Source organism: Artemia sp. Qi Xiang Cuo, chromosome 18, assembly GCF_049724085.1.
Source record: "Artemia sp. Qi Xiang Cuo chromosome 18, ASM4972408v1, whole genome shotgun sequence".
Lineage (NCBI taxonomy): Eukaryota > Metazoa > Arthropoda > Branchiopoda > Anostraca > Artemiidae > Artemia > Artemia sp. Qi Xiang Cuo.
This window is the reverse complement of record NC_142811.1, coordinates 31,736,956-31,763,697: the sequence shown is the minus strand read 5'-3', so window position 1 is coordinate 31,763,697 and position 26,742 is coordinate 31,736,956. Positions and strand designations below refer to the sequence as shown.

General features: G+C 35.9%; 1 protein-coding gene across 1 annotated transcript in view; it reads right to left on the bottom strand.

Annotated features, from left to right (window-relative positions):
• Positions 1–822: 822 nt before the first annotated feature.
• Ddr (discoidin domain-containing receptor 2) overlaps positions 823–26,742 on the bottom strand; it is a 191,375-nt gene continuing 165,455 nt past the window's right edge. The window contains exons 14-17 of the mRNA XM_089104637.1: positions 21,431–21,523; positions 10,328–10,472; positions 5,769–6,074; positions 823–2,648 (exon numbers count right to left, since the gene is read on the bottom strand). Coding sequence (XP_088960763.1) covers positions 5,784–6,074; positions 10,328–10,472; positions 21,431–21,523 — 529 coding nt within the window. The 3' untranslated portion in view covers positions 823–2,648; positions 5,769–5,783. The remainder of the gene's footprint in view (positions 2,649–5,768; positions 6,075–10,327; positions 10,473–21,430; positions 21,524–26,742) is intronic.

Below are 26,742 nucleotides of genomic sequence, written 5' to 3'. Positions count from 1 at the left end.
AAATCACTCTTTTCGTAATTTTACAGCGTTGCTCAGACATGCTTTGCCAAGTGAACGTGTCGGAGAAAAAATAATGAAAACTAAACTGTATCTGGCAACACTGACCCTGTTTTGAATATTTGGGTTTTTAAATTTTGTATTTATTTGATTCTCTGCTCTAGCCAAAGCCAGATTTTCGATCATATAAGCCTGTTTTACGTTCAAAATATATAAAATTCTATGCCAGATGTTTATTACACGATTTCTTCATAAGAAAAATAGTAAACAAAAAAAAAGATAGAGAAACAAATCTAATTCAAGCTGAGTCAGGGTTCTAGACTATCTCAAATGATCATGTGGGCACTTAAGCTACTCGTTTTATCCATAAAAAAAACTCAAGAAGTCCTTTCCATGTCTGTTGCCACAATTTAGACAATTAGTAATTTTAGATTACCATAGTAACTTATGTAGGGGAAAGGCGAAGTTTCGGGGCAGGGATTTGTCAAAAAACCGATGTCAAGTGAAAATATATCAAAATTGTAGTGAACTACGGAGATCACTAAAATCCTGAGGTATTTGGAGGTAAATAAGAAAATCCTTTTCCCTTCTAAAAATCCTTACCGATATTAGTTCTTGTTACTTGGAAAAACTTAAATGTTTCCTTTGTAAAAAGTTTCTGAGCAGGGATTTGCCAAAAAACCGATGTCAACTGAAATTATATTAAAATTGTAGTGAATTACGGAGGAAATCATTAAAATCCTGAGGTATTTGGAGGTAAGGAAGAACATTTTTCCCCCTTCACTTTCATACATGTTAAGGTTCCCTCTGATATGGAAAAAAAGCAATGATTACAATCGTTTATTCCAAAAGCAATATATAAGTTACACAACAACATAAATTTAGACGACAAATAAATATAATCTTGCTTCGTACACTAAAAAGTATCACAGTGTTTCCTACAAAATAAAAACAGGTTCAAGGCCAAAAACAGTGGTAAGTTAAGCAGTAACAGGTCGTGTTTTATGTTTTTAAACATTAGAGTTTATCTTTGTTTTTGTTCTTTTTCTTATTATCAGAAGACAGAACCAAGTCCTTCGCATTTTACGATATAATAAGTTGAGAAACGATGCAAATACGACTGCCTGAAATTCACAATCCACATCTACTGTTAAGAGCAAAGGTTCCCTCCCATATCTCCCTATTTCTCTCTTTCTCTCTCTCTCTCTCTCTCTCTCTCTCTCTCTCTCTCTCTCTCTCTCTCTCTCTCTCTCTCTCTCTGAACAATCTTGTTCGTTTAATTGATGTAAAGCGCAGTGATCTTTTATTCGGTATATACGATAGGCTACCGAAAATAGATCGCAATAGCTTACTGAAATACACTATCAGCTTTATCAAGCTGTATTCGGAGAAAATGAAAAGACTTTCTGAAAAGTCCAGAGGCTTCTTCAAATTGAATTTAGACTAGTTTCTTGCATTTCTATGGATATACTTGTTTTAGGAGGTTTCTTTGATTAGAAAATAAGATCTAGGTAAATTCCAGATATTCTAGTAAAATATTTGTTTGTTTTTTTTCTTTTCCTGAAGCAGAAAACCTAGATATATTCATAATTTAATTAGGAAAGAGCATTGAATACAACAGCAGATTACACTATGCTTGCAGAACCATACAAACATTTGGTTAAAATGTTTAGTTATGAAAAAATACCAAACATAAAATCTTTTAGGCACTGTTACATACTATCAAGAATATTGAGCGGTAAAACTGGTCATATAATGTATTACATGGTTGTTCTAGAGATTTTTTTAAAGAAGATAATTCTTTGTAAAATCATCCCTGCACCCCTTCTTCTGCAATAGTATATAGTATTCAGAAGTTTTGAATGTTTTTACTCTTCCAACCCTCGAAAAGAACAAATGCCTGTATGGTCCACACCCTTCCCTAATCCCTGCAAGTACTCATATTATATGAGTAGAATCTAGTCATAGCTATTTATTTTTCTTTTAATAAAATAGGAACCTGCCCTCCAGAGACTAAAACGCGACTCTAAAGCCATGCTGAAAAGATTAAATACGCATTCAGAGAACCTTTCAAGGGTATTTTACTCCCAAACTCCCAAATCATTCCATTTAGTTAAAGATCGGTTTGTAAGTGTCGAATACTACTTAGTTTGAAAAATGTAAAGAAAAACAACCGAGTTACCACTCTTGGACTTGGGGGCAGTGTATAGCTGTTGTTTGTATCTCTTATGTTGTCAAAAATTGCTAATACAATTTTTGACTTCTGACTAGCCAATTTTATGTGAATTCCGTTTTAAGGTACTTCAGATGTTCCATTCTTCTTTTCTATTCTCAACTTTGCCCGTTTCTATATTTCCTTTAATATATCATATTGCATAAAAAATATCAGTAACACATGCAGAATAATACTCCTTTAAATAAAAAGCTTCAGAGAGGACTCTCACTATTTTTACACCCATGATTGAAGCAACATCATTCACTTAGCTTTTGCTGAATTCTTCAGGCTAGCTAAACAAATAAATAATAATAATAATAATAAGGGCACCAACTGGATTGCATAAGACTCCAGAGCGGGTAGAAGTTATTTCATCATCTTCTTAGAATTGGAAGAGCTACCAACTCATGGATATGTTTTGCTGTTTCATCGAACGCTAAAAAAAAAAGTTTATAATAATATACCGGAATTTACAGCAATATTTTTCACATAACAACACATATGTAACAAAAAACATGACTTGTCAAGAATAACAAATGTTCAAAGAATATATATGGTTTACAAGGGTCATTGTAAGCCATTATGTAGGCCTACTTATGAGAGTTTGTTAAAAATTAAAATTTATGTGTGCTTCAATTTTATTCTTTTTTTTCGTTTTTCGATACAGTTTTATTTATTGAAATGTTACACCTTTTTTTACATAAAGCGACATCCAACTAAATTTATGTTTTTAAGAAAGAAACTATACGGAATATATATCCTCTTTCTTTAGCATTTTTGAAGCCCTTAAAAAAGAGAAAATTAAATGAAAGACAGTCTTAAACAGATTTCAAATTGTGTCCAGGTCGACCTTCTTACTGATTTTTTTTCTATGGGATGATTTTATTTCTTTAAGGTAAAAAGCATCTATATCAATAAGTTATTACTACGTGCGGGATGACCAAACTGAGTCAGGGCTCAGGTCACAAAAGGTCCACTATCTCCAATTATTTCTCGATAGATAATGACGAATAAATTTCAACTTAAAATTTAGTGACCTGCTTTGAATGTTACGGAAGAAAATTTATTTAAATTCGTTTGGGCCATGCAAGGATATATCATTTGCTCTGAATAATACGCAGAATCATGTTAAAAAAAACAAATATGATGAAACTAAATCTGCTAGAGACAGCAGTGCATTCAAATGACTTTCAAGACCTCATCAACGTTGTTATATTAGAGGCTTAAACCAAAGTTTCTTTATTTGTACGTCTCAAAAGACAAGTAGAGTTTTCTTTTAGGTCAATCTCTTGAAATAAATGCAAGTGTTCTATAACAGTTTAAGAAACTGTTGCCGAAGGTTCGTCTGTGAATTTCAAGATTTTCAGAAAACTTGAGAGGTTCTTTTATCGGTAATAATTACAAATTATTAATAAATACATTTTTTTCGTTCCTAAGGGAACATAGAAAAAGAACTTGGGGCTTTGAACTGCGGTTTTGGAACCAATACGATGCTGTGATACCAAAGATCGTATATTTTCCGAATACTTTGTCCCTGAAGAAGCGATATGTCTTCACACTAAATCTTTCAGGGGAATAAAAAAACAACAGTTTTTATTAACATTTAAATAAAAAGATTTCAAAGCATATAGCAATATTAACTTCAAACAAATAGAAATTGTTTCTTGTATGAAGGAGGTCGCCTACTTCTCTACCCCTCGCTCGTTACGCTAAAATTTTTTAGTGCTTTAAAAAAGTGTGTTATTCCAATTCAACGGCCTTCGCGTTTCAGCACTTTTCTTAAAGAATCTAAAAAAAAAAATCAAACTTTGGCGTAAAGAGCGGCGTGTAGAAGAGGGGCTAGCCCCCAAAATCCGTAATGAATAATTTCCATTCGTTTTAACTTTTAATGTTGCACTCTCCGTTAAAACTTCAGCACAGAAACTTTTCTCCCAATAGAAAATGATCCCGGTGGGAAAACCCTCCCACCAAAAATTCCCCCGGAAAAAAAAATAGCGCGTGTTTGCCAATAAAAAACACTATATGTAAACAATGGGTATCTCGTATAACTGTCAGCCCTTTCCCAGGTTGCTGTGAAAGGTCATCCCTCCCCAGATGCATATTTATTAGATCTTTCATCTATGAGAAACAAACTGGCTATGTCAAAATTTTAATTGGAGGTTTTTAAGAAAAAAAAGGGCATGGGAGGGGGCTAGTTACCCTCTAATATTTTGGATACCTAAAAGGGCACTAGAAATATCAATTTCCCTTCAAATGGGTCCTCTTTCGATCTTCGAAGACGATTGGCTATACACTATCACCCCTGCCGGAAACAAAACAAATAAAACGCATAAGTGATCTTCTTTTGACAAAGAAAAATGCAAAATTCCCTATTTTTTATAGATAGGGGCTTGGAACTTCTACAGTGGGGTTCTCTTATATTCTGAATCGATGGTGTGATTTTCATTGAAATACCCTGAATATTTGGGGGCATTTTCTCCATTTTTCAAAATTCAAGCAAATTTTCTTAGGCTCGTACCTTTAGAATATTAGGCTCGTAGCTTTACTATTTGGCCGAATTGCTTCTTAGCATGAACTGTTGAACAGGAATGACAGTAGAAGCGTGTTATTCCCAACAAACGTCAGTCTGACTTAGAAAGGGTGTTCTATTCCCCACAGAGGCTATTATGAAAGATTTATAACCTGCTTTGGAACTAAAATATTATGTCTATAAAAAGCCACATTTTCATTCTATCTAAAGGGAAGTCCCTGTTTATAAATTATAGAGAACCGTCGGAGAAAAGTAAGAAAAACCATATTTAAGTACCTCAAAACCTCGCAGTTCAAATTTTAGACTCGCTGATAAAGTTCCTGAAACCGGAGGTTCTGGCGCTACTTTTTTTTTTTTTTTTTTCCAAAAAGTGAAACTCGAGTGTTCAAGAATAAGATGGGTTGACCCTTTTTGCAAACAAGGGGAAAGCCACCTAAATATCTGACTTTCACTATTTACCACAGTATAAAGATATAGCAGTAAGTTTACCGCATATAATTTCTGGCTCTTCATTCTCGGTGCGAACAAACAGCTCCTCCCACTTATTCTTGCATTAACGCGTACAAAAAGCTCCTCTCATTTGATCTGCCATCAGCGGTCCAATTACCTTGGAACACGTATTTAGGCAGAAACTTTCTCAAAATGCCTTTCAAATCAACTCGAAACTTCGAAACCTACTTGTAATTCCTTAAAACATCTAATAATAGCATTGCACTACTAATTACCGATTTTCATATATGTAAAGGAATAAATTAATTTAAAATTAGCTTCTTCAAAATTTAGGGTTCCAACGTTGAAGCCAAGTTTCGCGTTCAAGAGAAATCTGACTTGTCTACCCGTGAAAAGATCTAATGTCGCTTATGTTTCTACGTTCTCTGGAGCACTCGCACCTCGGTCCAGGTTTTTATAATGGGTGAAATAGGGAAAGATCATACTGCCTATAATTTATATACTGTGCTATTTACCGACAGCTGTATATTTCACTTTCAATAATAAACAATAACAAATATCGCTAAAAATTCTTACCGATATTAGTTCTTGTTACTGGGAAAAACTTAAATGTTTCCTTTGTAAAAACAAGTGTATTTCTCTGAATGTTGGTCTTTCTGAAAAATTCCTCTTCCAGCACTCACACATTAGTTCATAAATATCCTTAGGACACGAATTCGGTCGAGATAACTGCATCACTCCTTCATCACGTGAAACCAGCTGCAGATTGTGCAACACTTCGGAGTCTGTCAAATATTCCAGCGGTCGATGCCTGGCTAAAGTTAATACTTCCCACATTGTCACGGCGAATGACCAAACATCACTTTTTGTGGTATACTTTCCCTAAAATAAGATTATTTTCTTCAATATACAAATTGTCTCCTGGTTTCATAAGTATCCTACGCAGGAGGGGTCAAGGGGTCTCTGAGATTTTGTATTCCTCCTCCCAGTTCCTTAATTCTTTGGTTTCCCCAATATTCACGTCTACTTTCCTCATTATTCTTGGGCTTTTGATAATCCCCACCCTCTTCAAATAATAGCCCCCTCTCTGAGACAAGCTCAGTGATAAATAGAAGCACACAGGATTTAAGTATCTATCTACCATCGTAACTGCAAAAAAAAATCTGAAGCATCGGGGGACCGGTTTTAACTTTTGCAGAATACCCAGTTATGCAGAACGCAGTGTCTACTAACTAAACTAAATGCAGTATAGTAGGCACATCCGCAGGAATTTTTCATTTTTTGAAGGGAAAGGGGCATAATTAAAAATTTGGAGGGGGCCCAATTACAAAAACAACAAACTTTATTTGATAATTCAAATTAAAACCTGGAAATTTCAAAAAATTAGGATTTTGAAGGGGACATGTCCCCAGCTTTCTTCTACTTACGTCCCTGCTTCATAGGTTGTGTTTATTTCTTAAAGTCAATTTTTATATCCTGTTGGAAACACAATTCACAATCCTTTATTCACAATTATGTGCAAGATTCCACACTAACTACAGGAATTTAATTTATAACTTAACCCTTCAGGTCAGATCTAGTACAATTCTAAGCGGATTCAAATGGCTTCCATCCAAAAATTTACCATCAATTTATACTAGTTGTTTCACAAGTATTTTTAGTATATACTGTCTTTTCTTTTGGGATATTTACTTTTATTTTGGTTCTATTTCTGTACCTATCCTCTCTTATCGTCCCCCTAGATCTAGTACTGATTACTTTAAAAGCAATCTTTTCAGTTTAACGTCCGTATGGAATGAATGCGTCTTTACAACTACAACCAAGTAATCAACTTATATGCTTACGGACTAATTAGTTAGCTACAAAACTTTAAACTAGTGACAAATATTCTTCTTCCCTTTAACCATGACACTGTTTTCTCTGAGAAATTCATAATTTACAGATTATGACAATATAAGTGCAATTCCTAACCTCACTTAACCTTTGTATCACTTAATCTCCATGAAACCTTTCAGAAACTTGAGAATATTTGAGCCAGAATTCCACAACGGATAGATTTATTAAGTTCAGTCACCTGATATTCTCAATTATGTCTTTTCCTTAAGGGCTTAATCAGTTCGTAGAAACAACTACAAAATATGTTTCTCTGTTTTCGAAAAGTAGTAAAACGGACAGATAGACATTAATAGATTGTTTTAGTGGTAAAATTGATGTGTTTTTCTTTCAAAAAGATTTCTTAGCGAAAATTTTAGCTCTTTTAAAAAAGAGCCCTTTTAACTTTTTTTTTTAGCTCTTAAATTCCAAGGCTAGGGTGGAAAGAGTTAACAAAATATAAGAGAAAAACTAATCAATGATACAATTGGGCTTTCACGTTCTTTCCCCAATGAGATTGGAATTATCAAACAGTTCGTGGTAACGAACTGTAAGTAAGGGGTGACCCGGCTAAATGGTAACCGAAACTCTAGAAAACGGGATTTTGATACCCATAGATACATCAAAATCCCGTTTTCTAGAATCAGATTTTAATGGTGATTTCAAATATATAACTTTCATCAAGTTTAATCCTACCCATCAAAAGTTACGTGCCTGAGAAAATTTGGCCGATTTTCGAACAAAGGGGGAAAGACCCCCTAAAAGTTATAGAACCCTAATGAAAATCACACCATCATATTTAGCGTATCAGAGAACCCTACTGTAGAGGTTTCAAGCTCCTATCTACAAAACTGTGGAATTTTGCATTTTTTGCCAGAAGAGAGATCACAGATGCGTGTTTATTTATTTTTGTTTTTTTCCCCAGGGGTGATCGTATCGACGCAGTGGTCCTAGAATATCGTGGGAGGGCTCATTGGAACGGAAATTAAAAGTTCTAGTGCCCTTTTTAAGTGACCAAAAAAATGGAGAGCAACTAGGCCCCATCCCTCGCTCATTTTTTCCCCAAAGTCACCCGATCAAAATTTTGAGATTGCCATTTTGTTCAGCATGGTGGAAAATATGATAACTATGTCTTTTAGGATGACTTAGTCCCCCGAAGTCCCGGGGGAGAGGGCTGAAAGTTTTGAACTTTGCCCACTGTTAACATATAGTATTGGTTATTGGGACGTATACAGAAGTTTTCCGGGGGGATTTCTTCTGGTAGTGGAGGGGGGGGGTTATGTGGGAGGATCTTTCCATGAAGGAAGTTATCATGGGGGAAGGGACATTGCTATGACGGGGGCGCCGGATTTCCCTGCATTATTTAAAAAAAGATCAGAAATTAAATATAAAAAAACAACTTTTCAACTGAAAGTAAGCAGCAACATCGCAACTTAAAACGAACAGAAAATATTACGTATTTGATTGGGTTCACCCCTTAGTCAATACCTCGCTCTTTAAGCCAAAGATTTTTTAGTACTTTCATAAGAGCTATTTATTCTAAATAACGGCCTTTGTGATAAAGGGGTCATTTTTAAAGAATAAGAACAAAATTCGAACTCTAGCTTTAAGAGCGAAATATTGACAAGGGGGCGAACCCCTAATATACATATTAAAAATATATGAATATAGAAGTTCGTTACGTAAGTTAATTCGGAAGTTACATATATTTATTACTAATAAAAACGTTAATTATTCATGTACGGTGAGCCAAAATCAAAATCTGCATTAATTCAAAAACGTTTAAAAATTAAATAAAAAAACATGTTTTTTTAACTGAAAGTAAGGAACGACGTTAAAACTCAAAACGAACAGAAATTATTCCGTATATGAAAGGGGCTGCCCCTCCTCAACACCTCGCTCTTTACGCTAAAGTTTGACTTTCTCACAACTCTATTTTTTTAAACAATAAAAAACTTTAGCGTAAAGAGCGAGACGTTGAGGTGGGGACAGCCCCTTTCATATACGGAATGCAAATTTTGTTTTAATTATTCATGTACGGTGAGCCAAAGTCAAAAACTGCATTAATTCAAAAGCGTTCAAAAATTAAATAAAAAAAAACAAGTTTTTTAACTGAAAGTAAGGAACGACGTTAAAACTTAAAACGAACAGAAATTATTCCGTATGTGAAAGGGGCTGCCCGCTCCTCAACACCTTGCTCTTTACGCTAAAGTTTTTATTGTTAAAAAAAAGAGTTTTTGAGAAAGTCAAACTTTAGCGTAAAGAGCGAGGCGTTGAGGAGGGGGCAGCCCCTTTCATATAACGAATAATTTCTGTTCGTTTTAAGTTTTAACGTCGTTCCTTACTTTCAGTTAAAAAAAAACTTTTTTTTTTTATTTAATTTTCAAATGAATTGCCCCTATTTTATGCCCCATTTCACAATGAATTAGGTATAGATACGTAAAATCGTAGAAATGGGCGAAGAAGGACGACTGACAAGTCAGACTCAATTAGCAGGTCAAAACAACATAAATATAATTTTATGACTTTCCTCACAGGCACGTACCTTTTAAATCAGGGAATGCGGGGTACATTCATAAAAAGGAAAAACTAAAGCAGTGAAGTGAAAAACAGGGTATTGTAAAACATTAGAGACTTTAACAGTTTAGAAGGCTAGGTTCAGAGGCTCTCCACATACGTGACTCCTCCACGTCAAGATACAAAATTCAGTCTTTTTCTCTATCTTTCCCTTTCTCTTTCTCTCCCTCCTCCTCACTCTCTCTCTCTTTTTCTGTCTAAAAGTTCTATGTGAGCAAAATTACAACTAGTAAAGGACAATTTACATTTTTAGTGAACATTTTTTTTGAATCTGCCATTTAAATTTTCCCACCTCAGCTGCGCACAGTCCGTTATTTCATTCACGCACTTTCAATTTGTAGTTATAGGACACTCCAGGATGGCATAATGGATTTATATCAACTTTCAAATCCCTTACGTATTATAGGTAATTGGTAAGGTACATAGGATGTTCTAAATCAATTTGGCAACATAACACAAAAAAACTGGCTTGAGAACTATCAATGGCACTCATAATTTACAAAGTAGCTTAGAATCTTCTGGGACATCTTTAGAAAGGACCAAATTAAGCAGCCCATAGTTGAGGAGCATTCCCCTGTGTGCATCAGGCAGCTGAACAATTTGACTTGTGTTTAGTAGCCAATAAAATGTGGGAGAAATAAATGTATCGCCCGAGTCGTCTATCTAGAAAAAGAAAAATCGTTCACCTGAACAAGGGGTTCCCAGGCCATCCATCTTAATGGTAAGCCATGCGTTTGACCGTCTGCTTTATAGTAGTCCTCCTCATAAACATCGGAATCAGTGCCAAAATCGCATATCTTTAACTGACTATCAGAACCAATAATGCAGTTTCTGAAAAAAAAAGACTGTAAAAAACACGTTACAAACTCAATTTTCCTATCTTGTTCAAACATTAGCTGAGTACAAAATAATATCTAAATTATGATTTGAGGTATCCGCAGAAACAATTACCGATGTAATGAAGAAGAGACCCCTGGGGAGCGCCTAAGGACCGAAACAAACCAAACAGAAACCGCTGAATTAATATTCTATTGAGCATGACTCGTATTACTTAAAAGAAGAAGACTATAATCAAAAATAATTTGAAACAAATACTAAAAAAAATGAATTGAGGAGGCCATAATAAGAAGCGAAGTCTCTTATCTATTATCTTGTGGGATAGCACGGCTACAGGGGAATATCCGATTTAAGCTAATCAGAGGGAACCATTTGTCAGTTAAGTTGTAAAATTATTTACAACCCGCCGTCAAATTTCTTACAAATTTATTTATGATTTTGTTAATTTTGACCTCATGATTTTGGGAGGGAGGGGGTAATAAGCCAAAAATAGCCCTAGACTGTGTGCCAAAGATTTTTTGAATATACTTTATTTTGCATTATGAACCGACTGAGAAATTAACCGAAAAAAAAAATTGGAGATCCACAAAATCAGCTAACTTTGTTTATAGCCTAGTACAAAAAAGAAGAGACATAAAACTAATAAGAATCCGCTCGGGATGCTACCATTTCGACTAACCGTCACATGCACTAAACGTCTTAACATCTAAAAGGAAAATCCGTCAGAACCACTAACCGTCATAACATCTAAAAATATTTATAAACTTATATAAATAAAACTTATATTAATTATATTAAACGTATAAGTTTAATAGTAATAAGTATATAATAGTTTAGAAACAAATTCTGGCTATATATTTGCACATCAGGGGGGGGGGGGTAAAGCATAGCATATATTAAATACGTAACCTAACCTAACCTAGGTACCTTTCCCCCCCAAAACCCCAAAAAACTAAAGTTTTAAAATTTTAGATGTTATGACGGTTAGTGGTTCTGACGGATTTTTTTGTCGATGTTATGACGGATTTTGTAGTGCTCCTGACGGTTAGATGTTATGACGTCTTCCCAATCCGCACAACTGCCAAATCATGAAACTCCCTGAAGCCTTTATTCACTTAGATTAAACACTTTAATCCTAAACATTAAACAAGAATTTGTTCGGAAAGTGATTTTTTACCCTATGTGCGTTTGTTCGAAAAGTGATTGGTTACCATTCTATATAATAACCTGCAAATAATTTGAATGATCTTGATCACATACATAAATAATACCTCTGGAGCTATTCAACCTATTTAACCAAGCATTTCCCTTGTATATGTTTGACCTTCTGCTCATATATGCATATACCAGCTAATTCAGAAGCTATGAAGGCAAAAGGGCTAAACTTACACCCAACACTAGCATTAGAGGCGGCGCAAAGCCGGTACCTTCACTAATGAGCGACATGGCTTCAATACACTTCTTTTTTTCTTTTGACCAAGCCAATTCGTGTGGAAAGAGTGGTTGTAGAAACTTTGGAAAGACTCATTCGATTGGAAATTGACAGTTCTAGTGCCATTTATAAAACCCAACGTGATTAGAGGGCAACCAGACCCCTCCAACACCTTTTCAGATACCCCTCCCCTCTCAACCCTCAAAAATATCCAACCAACATTTCATTAAGGCAATTTGTCCACAATAGTCGGTCGATCTAATAAATATATCTCCAGGGATATGACCCCCACAGCCCATTGAGCAAGGTCTCTAAATTTTAAAATTTGCTCATTGCTTAAATATAGGTTTTATTATTAAGAAGGGGGATACGTTTGAACCTCAATATCCCATAAGGCTAAGGGTATTAAGTAGTCGGAAATGTTGAAACTAAATAAAAAGACACTATGTGCGTCTAGGTTGTCCAAAAGGCGTATCTGTAATACGGCCCTCCAAAGGTAAAAGTACGTATATGCACAATTTTTCACTTCTCGACTTAATGCCACCACCATACTAAAAAAAATGTGCTGAATCGAATGGTATATGTAAGAAGGCTCTAGTCCAAATATTAACGGAAATAGCATATGGATAAAGTACGTATCTGAAAAATTTCTGGGCGCATCCAAAGGTAAAAGTACGTATCTGTGTAGATACGTACTTTCACCCTTGGTACGTACTTTTGCCTTTGACAGGCACATTAAAATGAGAAAGGAAACCAAAGGTCAAAGTACGTATATGTCATGATTCAGCACAATATCATTGTTTGTTTACCAGAGCAGAGCTGAACAACCAGCAACTCTGAGCTATTAAAGAGTACTGGCATAGAATGTCAAGAGGCTTTCTAAATTTACAGAGAGCGTTGGTTATACAAAAGGAAAGAGATTTAAGGTGAGAAAATTTTGCTTCATGCTATTTTGGAACCTTTTCTCCAAGTAGGCCTAAACCCTCTGGTAAAACCCCATCTGTACTACCAGGTAGGTACAACAGACCCGCTACAACCAGTTTACACAGCTAGCTATGTAGCTGTCGAATTAGTACAGGAGAGCAGCGTCATACCAAATTACCAACCAACCACCTAAAGCCATTTTTTTAGTATTGCCTACAAACATGACTTACCTTTGAAATAAAATAAAAAACAAGGGATGCATCAAAATAACCCCTAGAACCTTCTCTGTCATCTGAGATAATCAGGGATTAGTTTGGTCAACTATTACAACATTGAGAAAAAATTGAGGGCCTCTAAATATTGCTTACCTTAGAAACAAAAAAAAATGTATCAAAATAGCCCTAGAACCCCCTCTTTCATCTGAGATAATCAAGGTTGATAACAAGTTCTTAGAATTCCAATTTTTCAGGACATTGGCATGTCAAGCAAGTACAAATGAGGCATCAACTTCAAATACCGACTTGCCATCTTCCAGTGAAGAGCAACGAGGAGCTAGTTCCTGTTCCCCCCCAGAAATCATCCAGATAAATCAAACAACAGACATATCACCCAATTTTTCTGGACATTCTCGATCAAGGGACACCACTGATGGAGAAGCTAAAACTAAGGCACAGTTAAAACACTTTGCTGATGAAGAATTCGAAAAAGAAGATTTAAGTAGAGGTGATAGTGATGAGTCTGATATTGACTGGGAGGACGTTGAAGGGACATTTGGGTCTTCTGATGATGAAAGGCAGACAACTTTGAAGAAGAGGAGAAAGCTCTTTACAGATTTAGTTCCTCTTTCGGTCAGTAATGATCTTACATCAGATCATCCAGAGTACAATCTGATCCATTTTCCTACCGATCCTTTCCTGCCCTTGGAAGATTCGGCTTCAGATGCAGCAGCTTATGAGACCCAAGATGACCAGCTAAATTTGGACAATCAACCATCTAATGAAAGCAACAATGCTGTTTGTGAACCTGATTCCTCAGACCATGTCATGTGTGTAATTGACGCTGTAGCAGCAAGGTCTGTGGGACAAGATAGAGAAAATAGACGTGAAGAAAATGGTGGAGGAGAAGGAAGGTCTATTGTTGACCTTACTCCAAAACGAGTTCGCTCAGAAAAAGATAAATTTGAAAGAGATGTTAAGAAGTATCCATTTCCTGACGAACCTGGCTGTAAATCTAACAAATGTACAAACTCATGTTCGAAGTTTTCCAGTGTAGAATTCAGGAAAATTTATGACACATGTTGGAGCAAAGAATATAAATCAAGACAAATATGGCTCGCTTCTTTGCTGACATTCCTACCAGTTAAAAGAAGGACTAGTGCCCCAGAAGCTGCGTGTAGAAAAAAAACTACAGTTAGGTACAGCCTTCCCAGAAATTCGAATGACGACCCCACACTTACCCCAAAAGTTGTAAACTTGCCAGTTTGCAAGTCTACATTCCTTGGTTGTCTAGGATTAGGCAAGAATGACAGAGTGATTTTTACAATCAAGTCAAAAATTGAAAGGGATGCTCTTGGGAATGAGCTCAAGGACGGAAGGGGCCATAAAGTGGCAGGGCCACCAAACAAAGTTGATCGAAGCCTTGTGATGCAGCACATTGAAAGCTTTCAGCCAGCAATTCCACACTATCGTCGAGCTCACGCTCCAAATGTTCGGTACCTTTCTCGTGATTTGAGCTACAAATTTATGTCAGAAGACTTTAATGAAAAATATCCAGCAAATAAAATCTGTGATGAGACATATAGGAAGATTCTTAATGGTATGAAAGTATCATTGTGCATGCCCCAAAGTGACAGCTGTGACATTTGCACACTATTAAAAGAGAAAGTAGGGGCTGCGAGAACTCCTGGTACAAATGGTGAGGCAACCGAGAAAGAGACTGAACTGTACAGAAAGCACATAGATCTTGTTGAACAGGTTTCAAAAGCATTTTCTGAAGATAAGCAGAAATACGAAAAAGATTCAACTACCATGTTGTTCACCGTGGACCTACAAAAAGTGTTATTGCTTCCCATCATGCACAGCAGAAAGGAGGCCTTTTTTCTATCAAGACTCGTGTGTTTTAATGAGACGTTTGCCCCCGTTAAGGCCACCCAACAAAACCAGAACCTTTGCGTTGTTTGGAACGAATCTCGACAAGGACGTGATGCACCTGATATAGGTAGTGCCTTCCACAAGGTCTTAAAGATGAATAGGGATATCTTGCACTTCATTTTTTATACTGACAATTGCTGTGCCCAGAACAAAAATTGGACAATTTTTAGTGAATTTGTACTGATAGTCAACAGTGAAGGAGGACCTGAAACGATTCGTATCAAGTATCTAGTGAAAGGCCATACGCACATGGGGGCTGACTCCATACACGGATCGATTGAGTCTCGAATTCGAAAAAGGGATGTTCTTGACTTTGAGGATTTGTGCGACACCATAGAAAAAAGTAGAAAATTCACGAAAGCCGTGAAAATGGACATAGAAGACTTTTGCCAGTGGAAAAGCTTAAAAGCTCCTGGCATCGTCATGAAGAACTTGGGCGTGAACATTGATGAGTTCAGTGAGGTCTGTTTTAAGAAGGGAAAAACAGAACTGTTCTATAAAACTAGCCCTGAGGGTGAAGAAAAGAGTCTAAGTTTTGTGCCAAAAAAGCTGGTTAGTACAATCAAAGAGGCAAAGTATCCTTTGCCAGATCCGATTCTTGGCGCAAGGGGGTAAAGCCAGAAAAGAAAAAGGCCATCTTAGAAAAACTTGTACCTTTTATGAATGAGAATCGCCGTACATTTTGGCGCACTATGCCTTCATCAACAGCTTCTGTCGATTTGCTGAAGCACGGCTGTGTTTCTTAGCTGCCTGCAGTATTTCAGTGATTTCTTTTTATTTTTTTTATTTTTTAACTTCTAATTAATTGAATAAAAAAATGACTTGTTGTACATGCTTCATACCTGGTTTTACCTTCGGTATACGTCATAGATACGGGGTTTTGGGCAGAGTAAAAGTGCGTTTTATGTTTTATACAGACTTTTACCTTTGGGACTTCATTCGAATTCGAGTCTCGAGTCAAAGGTAAAAGTACGTATATGTCATATACGCACTTTTACCTTTTGAGAGCGCCTCTTTATATGAGTAACGGTCCAATGGTAAAAGTACGTATCTACTGTTTCAGGCTTCGGGGCAGTAATAATAGAAAATTTTACTTAAAAATATGAAATCCCCATATTTGTTTACCTATTTAACTAATTTCCAGAATTAGCCAGTGTCCAGTTTCACCGTAAACCGTATTTGAAGCTCTCAAAAGTACTCAAACTTTGAGCCGTGATTTATCGAAATAATGAAAAGTGTAGATACGTACTTTTACCTTTGGAGGGCCGAATATGTCAAGACAGGTAAGATTATTAAGTTAAAACTTCCCCGACATTTACAGGGGGATATTGAACTAAACCAAAAGATCTTAAATTCGTTAAGGTTGTCAAACGTGCGTATCTGCAATATCTCAGGAATGGATAGGAGTACTGAGGTTGAACTTTCATGGTTTGTTGAAATAATTCAAAATAAGCTATATGTTTCTTTGTTCTCAAAAGGAGATACTTCTAATTATTCAGAATATGATAGAAATTATAGGTCCTTGCTGTGCTATCGGATGAAGGACGATATAATAATGGAAAAAGGGTTTGAGAAGAGTGTGGGGAGGGCCAGTACCGCAGCCCCGTAATTCGGAACGATCAGGTTGATATTTGTGGACAGCTTAATACTGTAAAGATTAAAGAAAGGCGAAATCGGCTCGCTTTTTCATCATTCTGTCGGGTAAACAATGGACATATCAAGGCATGAACAGATGACTCTATGGCTTCGATTTTTGGACAGCGAAACGTTCCAGATCAGGGAAGAGTTTATTGGGTTTTCTATTGTTGAAGACTTACAAGGTGAAAGCGTCAGTTAATTTATTCAAGTTGAATTGAAAAACCTAGTCTCGATATTAAACTATGCAGGGGACAAGGGTATGACGGGGCTGGAAACATGAGCGAGCATTTGTCAGGAGTTCAGGCCTTTAGCTCGAAAAAATATCCACCCATAATGCTTGATCACTGTATTGCCCAGTTCTTTAATTTGGTTTTGACGGACTCAAGCCAGATCCCTAATATCAAGTGCTGTACGAACGTTATTCGTGAAATAACAAGTTTCTTCCACTTTGGTGCCAATTGAATCGCTGTCTTAAAAACTTATACTGAAGTCAATCTGAAAAGATTGTGCAAAACACGGTTGGTCGAAAGACACCATGCGAAACAGATATAAAAGCCAGTTAGTCGTTCCGACTTTTAAGGCCCTGAAGGACATCGAGATAAATCAGGATTCCATGCCTTCGTCAAGAACCTGAAGTCTCTTACCATTCTGACCTTGGACTACATAGTGACACTCATTGTGTTGGGGGGGGGGTACAAAGTAGTGCTGGAAAGTAGTGTTGAGGAGCATGACAAAGCAGGTACACACACAGAGGAGGTCCAAAATCTCAAGATTCTGGCAAATTTTTAATGAAATTTGCCCCTCCTTTGTCTAAATTCACATGCATCACTCCTCTAACAAAATGCTGAAAGCGCTTCAAATCCAACATTGTTTTACAATTAATCACTGAATTTTGATGAGGATATCTCACAACGAGAAGGAGACAGGAATTATGCACAAATTCATTTTAGAATGCTAAAATCATAATTATTTACTTTCTATTAACTTTCATCCAAGTGTTTCTTATTAGCAGCAATATTGTGCCAGTTAAATTTTGTGCTGGGGGAGGGGGTTAAGCCGTCTTCTTCCAATCCTCATAAAAGTGAATACACAACTTTTTTTCCTTTAGTATGCCTATTGTCCCTAATAGTCCCTATGCCTAAGGCTCTACTAATAGTTCACACAAGACAAGCGTAGATTTTCAATACAGGTTGCGTATTATTTGATTCTCTGTAGTTTGTCAAACTTATACTAAGTTTATTAAAAATTTCTCAATATGAATTGCAAAAATACACAAAGCCTTTGTTAAATTTAGACCAGTGTTGGCTTTCGTGCCCATATAATCTCTCTACAAGCGATGGAGAAATAAAACTGTGAAAGGCTTGAAGAGGCTGATTGAAGATCGAACAATCTTTTAGAAATAGATATATTAAGCCAAATCAGCTAAGCTCTTTCAGCAGTTTAAATGCAAAGTGAGTTTAAAGCTGCTTTTAAAATGTTCCCCTTTTTGCATGTTTTATGTTCGTCATTCAAAGCCATTGAGGCAAATTTGAATCATGAGCTAGAAAAGCTCACTGCTGTCCAATAGATAACTAAGTAACCTAATTAAATACCATTTAACATTCGAGTGAGCATATTCAGAATCAATTTGGTGACAAATTCATTTATATGCATGACAGAATTAAACAAGTAGATTTGCTTCATTATTTGTACAAATGTTCGGACAAGATAATATAAATAGAAATTAAATGAAAAAGGTGTTCTCAAGGCGTGACTTCACACCTATGTAGGGCTACCATGAAATAAGTTCATTATTTTTCAGAATTTATGGGCTCATAGCAAGCGCGGTTGATTTTTACGACTTTAATCCTGACTATAAATGTCTATCTGTTTGCCCAACAAGGCATTGGTTTGGATGATAATTTTACGTTGGAAAGACACGTAATATATTATGTGCGGTTCCATGCTTTGCTTCTTCTTTGGCATGTAACTATACGGTAACGAGCCAACTCACTGTTTATTGCTCCATGTTTGGAGTGATCTTAAACTAACACATCTCTTCTGTTCTTTTACCACTTGATGTCTTAAAAAAGTGTGCAAAACGAACTGAACAAAAACAATGAAAACCAACTAAATCAAGATCAACAACACCTTAATGGATCAAAATCGAACTGTTAATTCCTTTTTACTCGGATAAAGAATACAAATTTTTTCTTTTTAATTCAACAAATTTGGTAAACAGGCAAGGCTGTATCCAGGGGGGAACAGAGGTTTTGAATCCACCCCACAATTTTTTTCCGACTCGTAAAAACGAAAAAAAATGCATATAAAAAATTTTTTGATGCGTTTTTTCAAACTTTTTTAACCCACCCCCAGAAAAAATAAAATCCTGAAACGTTACAAAAATGCATATAAACAATTTATTGATGCGTTTTTTCAAACATTTTTAACCCACCCCCAGAAAAAATAAAATCCTCAAACGTTACAAAAATGCATATAAACAATTTATTGATGCGTTTTTTCAAACTTTTTTAACACACCCCCAGAAAAAATAAAATCCTGAAACATTACAAAAATGCATATAAACAATTTATTGATGCGTTTTTTCAAAATTTTTTAACCCACCCCCAGAAGAAATAAAATCCTGAAACGTTACAAAAATGCATATAAACAATTTATTGATGCGTTTTTTCAAACTTTTTTAACACACCCCCAGAAAAAATAAAATCCTGAAACGTTACAAAAATGCATATAAACAATTTTTTAATGCGTTTTTTAAACTTTTTTTAACCCACCCCCAGAAAAAATAAAATCCTGGATACGATTTTGTACACAGGCTTAACCATTCTGGTCCTGGTAATTAAAAATACATTAATTTATTATAAATAAATTGAGTGATTACTTGGTATACACAGGAAAGGACTTCGGGCAAGTTACCCCCCAAATTTAAATTTCAAGATTTGTATGATGCTCATGTTAATCCTTTGTGTTTAATCCACAAATAATTTTTTAAGCTTGCTTTCACGCAATAGGAAAACATTCAAAAATAGCAAAAATGGAGGTAAAAATAATCTATTTTCAAATTAGTCGTGATGAAAACGAAAATTAGTGGTAGTTAATAACGGCTTTGGTGTTTTTGACCTAAAATTGTTGGTGTTGACATCATTACGGACATTGAAATGATATTAAATTATTTTCAGTTGCAAAATATTACATTTTTGAAATATGATATTAATTGAAATAAAAGTTCAATTTTTTTAGATATATTAAAAAAAACAATAATGAATTTGGTTTGTGTGCACGTAACAATTTAACTGAACCCATTTTAACTGAAAATCTTTTTAGAACTTCTGACAAAAAGGGCTGGCTGAATTACATTTTATAGTTTAATTGTTGATTTGAGGAGGTTTGAGCTAAATAGGGTTGATTTGAATGGGATTTTGGGGGGGAAAAGGCTGGGTTAAACGGGGGTTGAGTTGCATGGGGATTGATTTGTATAGGGCTGAATTGCACGGTGGTTGAGTGGAATGAGGGTTGAGTTGCATGGGGGGTTAATTTGGATGGGATTGAGTTGCGCGTGGGTTCAGTTAAACAGGGGGTTGACTTAAATGACGGTGAGCTGCATGAGAGTTTCGTTGCAAGGATTCAGTTCAAGGAGGGTTCAGTTGCCCGAGAACCGAATCTGGGTGTTTGGCTCTGTCACATACAACAAGCCTTCTTGACTGAGTCTTCAAGAATGGGCAAAAGCAACTCACGTTTTCATTCTTCAAAACTCAAAGAAAATGGGAGACATAGCGCTTTTTAGTGAAATTAAAATACCTAAGTATCTAGAGAACCAAACGATATTCTGGAAAACGAACTGAACAAATCCATTTAGCATGTTACGTTTAGGGACAGAGGCCCTATTACCAATTGTACGTCATGCAAAAGATGAGATCTTTTGAAATACTTAAGCCCAGTCACCCATTCCATCTTCAATTCTCTGCCTTTAGTTGCTTCAAACTTTTCCTCCTCCCCCTAAATGGCACTGAAGGATCTACGTGGTAGCTTATCCCTCATCGTGCATGTATATCCTTTTCTATATTTATTTTGCAACTGTCAAAACAAATCGTTAGTGCATCATGGTGGCTCCTCATGTCTGCTCTTCGTTAATATTAAATATAAGAAAGAAAGTTATGAAATTAAAGTATTTAAACTGTATTAAGCTCTACCGACACTAACATAACAACAGCTTTTTTAGATAACATGGGACCTTTCGTATAAGTCCAACCAAAGAACCGCCCTTACAAGCAGGCTCCGAAAGAAATGAAGTCCGAAAACGCTAACATTAGGCGATATGAAATAAAATTAAAGTACATATGAACATGAATAAATAAGTCAGATAATTTAGTAGAGTATGTATTTTTTTTTACAAATCAACATGGGAAACCAACATGCGTACCATAGTTCTTCACTACTCTCTTGTTCGTTAATTTTCGTCTCTTTTGCCACTTTGCATAAAAACCACAAAGATGCAATATGCAATCGCAAATATTGCAATATACACAGTTCTTCATATGTTGACAAAAAAAGTATCGTCTTTATGAAAAGAGTTTAAATCATTTCGAATGCAGTTTCCCAATTGCTATTTCTTACACCACTCGTAGTCAAGAATTTTATTTTCAAGTTGAATAGAATTCTAGAACGCATTCACTACTATATAACAGTTTTATTGAAGAGTTGCCTTATTTAAGCACGACTGATTTTTTTAAAAATATGTCTTTTGTTTGCTTTTATATGTTGTCAAATTATTTCTGACATTGATGAATGACTACAAAACATTTTCTTACCTTGCCGCAAGATCCCGGTGAACAAAGTTTAATGACTCTAAAAATCGCATCCCAGACGAAACTTGACAGCAAATGTAGACTAAATCTCTGACACTAGAAATAAACAGCTAATTAATGGACGTTAATTTCGGAAAGGGTCCTTACTTGTATAAGAAATAGTTTAAGAAAATAGAAATACTGAAAAACTATTCAATGAAATTACTTCTAAATAACTATACGCGCTGCAAAGTAATAACCAGACTAACATCTGATTTTGGATAGTTTTCTTCTTTTTAATATATTAAATAAAAAAAAACAAGTTTTTTAAACTGAAAGTAAGGAGCGAAATTAAAACTTAAAAGGAACAGAAATTATTCCGTATATGAAAGGGGATCTCCCCTCCTCAACGCCTCGCTCTTTACGCTAAAGTTTTTTATTGTTTTAAAAAATAAAGTTGTGAGACAGAGTCAAACTTTAGCGTAAAGAGCGAGGCACTGAGGAGGGGACAGCCCCTTTCTTATACGGAATAATTTCTGTTCGTTTTAAGTTTTAATGTCGCTCATTACTTTCAGTTTAAAAAACTTGTTTTTTTAAATTTAATTTCTGATCGTTTTTTAGTTAATGCAGCTTTTATTTTGGCTCACCGTCATTGAATAAGCAAACAAAATTTGCATAAAAATTTTACTTTTCTTTTGCTAAATGGCTGCCTCTTAACTTGGTTCTGACGTAGTTTACAAGTTAACTTACGTAACCAACTTCAATATTCATATATTTTGCTTCGGGCAAAAAATACAAAGTTGCTGGTTTTTACAGATATAAGTTTGAAACCTATGTTAAAGGGTTTTCTCATACGCTGAATCGGACGGTGTGATTTTCATTAAAATTCTTTAACTTGTAGGGAATGTTTCCCCCCTCTTAAAAAATCAGGCAAATTTTCTCAGGCCCGTAGCCTTTGATGAGTAATGCTAAACTTAATAAAATTTATATATTTAGAATCAGCATTATAAGCCCATTCTTTTGATACATTTATTGACATCAAAATTCCGTCTTTAAAAGTTTCGATTACTATTGAGCCGTATCGCTTGTTCTTTTTATTGTTTTGTTTATTACATATATGTTATTACGTATATGAGGGGGTTCTACCCTTAGTCAATACCACGCTCTTTACGTTAAAAGTTAAAAAAAAATTTAATTCACAAAACACCTGAATCACAAAGGCCGTTTAATTAGAATAGATAGCTCTTTTGAAAGCACTAAAAAGACTGTAGCGTAAAGATCGAGGTATTGACTTGGGGGTGAACCCCTTTATATACTTAATAATTTCTTCTCATTGTAATTTCTAATGTTGCTTCTCACTTTCAGTTGAAAAAACTTGTTTTTTTAATTTTATTTCCGATAGTTTTTAAAATAATTATGTAAAATCATGTGCCTCCTTCATAGACATGTCCCTTACTCCAATGAAACATCCTCCACGGAAAAATTCTACCGAGTAACCCCTTCCTCTCGCCCCCCCCCACCAGAAAAAAATCCTTCCTGAAAATGTCTGTATACTTCCCAATAAGCAATACAATATGTAAGCAATGGGCAAAGTTCATAACTTGCAGCCCTTCCCCTGGGAATTCTGGGGGATTAAATCATCCTAAAAGACATATTTATTCGATTTTCGCCTATGCTGAACAAAATGGCTATCTCAAAATTTTAATTGGGTGACTTTGATAAAAAAAATAGCGTGGGAGGGGGCCTAGTTGCCCTCCATTTTTTTGGTCACCTAAAAAGGGCACTAGAACTTTTAATTTCCGTTACAATGAGCCCTCCTACGATATTCTAGGACCACTGGGTCAATACGATTACCCCTGGGAAAAAAAAACAAATAAACAAATAAACACGCATCTGTAAAGTCCTGCTGTCACCACTCTGTAAACCTCTATTTAAGTTCTTTCTATATGCCCTTTTATATTGGCAGATGTAATGGTTTACGTAAATTCCAAAGATAGACGATAAACGTTGGTACATGGTCTTTATTAAATAACGTGAGAATACACATAGAGAAAATAAGGTAGCACAAGAACAACTAGCTACGACGAAGGCGAGAGATGGACTGCCTTTAGAAATGCGCGACGAATGTAACTTTCCTGGAACGGAAGTTCCAGCCCTGGGAACGACCCCTTTCCCACGACTAGCTTTTAGTCCCAAGAGCTCCCCCTGGACCGCTATCGTTGACGCATAAATGCCCAACTAACTAGGAAAGGAGATACCCGGAAATGCTTCTCGAATTGATGTTAAATACTTTACACATCCGTGATCTTTCTTCTGGCAAAAAAGTGGAAAATTCCACATTTTTGTAGATAGGAGCTTGAAACCTCTACCTGAAACCTTTTATATTGGCAGATGTAATGGTTTACGTAAATTCCAAAGATAGACGATAAACGTTGGTACATGGTCTTTATTAAATAACGTGAGAATACACATAGAGAAAATAAGGTAGCACAAGAACAACTAGCTGCGACGAAGGCGAGAGATGGACTGCCTTTAGAAATGAGCGAAGAATGTAACTTTCCTGGAACGGAAGTTCCAGCCCTGGGAACGACCCCTTTCCCACGACTAGCTTTTAGTCCCAAGAGCTCCCCCCTGGACCGCTATCGTTGACGCATAAATGCCCAACTAACTAGGAAAGGAGATACCCGGAAATGCTTCTCGAATTGATGTTAAATACTTTACACATCCGTGATCTTTCTTCTGGCAAAAAAGTGCAAAATTCCACATTTTTGCAGATAGGAGCTTGAAACCTCTACAGTAGGGTCCTCTGATACGCTGAATATGATGGTGTGATTTTCGTCAAGGTTCTATAACTTTTAGGGAGTCTTTCCCCTTTTTTCGAAAATCAGCCAAATTTTCTCAGGCGCGTAACTTTTGATGGGTAACACAAAACTTGATGAAAGTTATATATTTGAAATCAGAATTAAAATCTGATTCTTTTGATGTATCTATTGGTATCAAAATTCTGTTTTTTAGAGTTTCGGTTACCATTGAGCCGGATCGCTCCTTACTTGCAGGTAAAAGAAATCTTACAAAAATGAGTCGAAAATTTGTCTACATGCATTTTTGTTTTTTTACGGGTCGGACAAAAATTTCAGGGGGTTCAGGCCCAAAAGCCACCCACTGGATATGGCCTTCCCCCCTCAGAAAACAAAAAACAAACAGATAACAAACAACCAACAAGCCAGTAGTTTGTTTTTCTCTTTCCTGAGTCCGAATAATTCCAAATCTGGGTTTGTATTATAATAATTTATGTAATCGAAGTTTATTTTTATCATTTGATTTTATAGTATTTGAATTTTGAAAAAAAAGTTATACAAAATACTCTTCTTTACCATTTGCGTTACTGAACTTCGGCAAATCAATGAGATAGCAAAACCTGATCCGAAATATCGATATCGATATATTGAATATCGAAGTAAATATAGCGATATATCGATTAATGAAAATATCGCCCAACATTGGTCCTTTGTAGATGAATTTGTATAAATACTTTACCGGACCTATACTGCCAACATATTCGACACTGATGTGACATTGAAATTTTTGAGCATATAAGGATTATATGTGGTTACATGACGATTACCTCAAGTAACTCAGTGATTATTGGAGTCTCTTCGATAAACAGTGGGGTCATTCGAAAATGCTTCTTTGCTCATTTTGTGTAATTTGGAATCATAACGACGCCGATACTTTGGTTTTTGATCATCCGCTAAAGATATAACTAAATTTTATTGCACTGGATAATCGATGCACCACTGCAATTTTCCATTTTTATTGATCATACAACTTACATTTGGATTTAACTCCCCACGCGGATTATGAGTCATCCACTTTAAGACTAATTCTCTTAATGAAGGATCGTCGGTATTTTGAATTTCAGCCGATATAAGATCATCGTAGCGTGTTGATTCGTTGAATTATGGTGGTAGTGTTACTTTTTCGCCAACGACTGCATTCTGTTTCTAAGCTAAGTCGTGTAACATCAACGTAGTTTTCGGCCATAATAGTTTTCTGGTATAATTTTATCCATTGGATGTGATTATTCTAAACACAAATCTGTATCGACAGGATATTGTTGAAAAAGTCTTTCATCGAAATGCAAAGCATTAAAACCAATCCGACACAGGTCGGATGTTACGGGTTGCAGAGAAAGGCTATTGGCATGTTCAGGTCGAAAAGCGATACGACACCCCGCTAATTCAAACCGTGTTAGATGTGGCCGACTTGCATAAGGTGTTCGAAATGGATTATTCGTAATCCATCCTGACGTTCCAGCTGGATAAAACAAGGGGTAGGTAAACGGCTCAATACAATAGTCGGTATTTTTAAATTGACAACATTTTTGCCACGTTGTCTTACAACCATTTCATTTGACGGAAAACTATGGTTAACATCAAGAGTAAGCACAGCGCATACTTCATAACATGCGGGAGTGTTGAACCGTCTATAATCGACACCATCTAGCACAGTGCAAATGAGCTGCAGGTTTGGAGGCTGTTGTTTCAGTGAAGTAGAAGGTTGATTTACATCATCCTCCAATTCTAAAATTTTCATATAGCCTTTGGCATCGTTGTTTGTGTCTTGCAATATTTCCTCCAAGAGATCCATTAGGTTACTTGAGATTCCCAAATTTAAAGGATTTGCGACTATACAAGGCGTTCTTCAACAACTTCATAGGGGGCTAAAAAGTAGATTTGGCCATATGATGGTTCAATCGTCGCTTACGTTGAATGAATCAAGAGCGAAACATGAGTTCAAGTTTCAGATTCAATTATGGAACTCTTTAGAGAGCAAGTGAGGTTCTAAAAAAGACAAACCAATTCATTTGGAAATTGTAGAGGTGGCAATGCAATTCAAACATGCAAGCAGCAGTCTCCAAATGAATACCTTTGTTTGTTAATCTTTCCTCGGGAAAATAGAGGGCTCCACAATGAATACATGCACTGTTGAAGGGTTCCAATGACTTGTAATTAACACTTCCATAGTTTACGGCATGTGTGTAGGTTTGTACTAGGTCTGTGTCACACCTTGTTGGTGTCAAAGATTGTGATAGCGTTGTTCTTCTAACCTAATATTTCTTTCTTTTTCACTCCCATTTTTACCTCGTTCTGATTCTTGCTGTCGCTTGTCTTTTAACCGCACAATTCTTCCTTCTTCGCTTTAAATTTTGACTATTATGATATTTACTCTCTCATGTCTGACAGCAAGAGTCTTTGCTCTTCGATTTTATTTTTGACAATTTCTGATTCTCGTTGTCGTTTGTCTTCTAATTGCAACTGTCTTTGTTCTTCAAG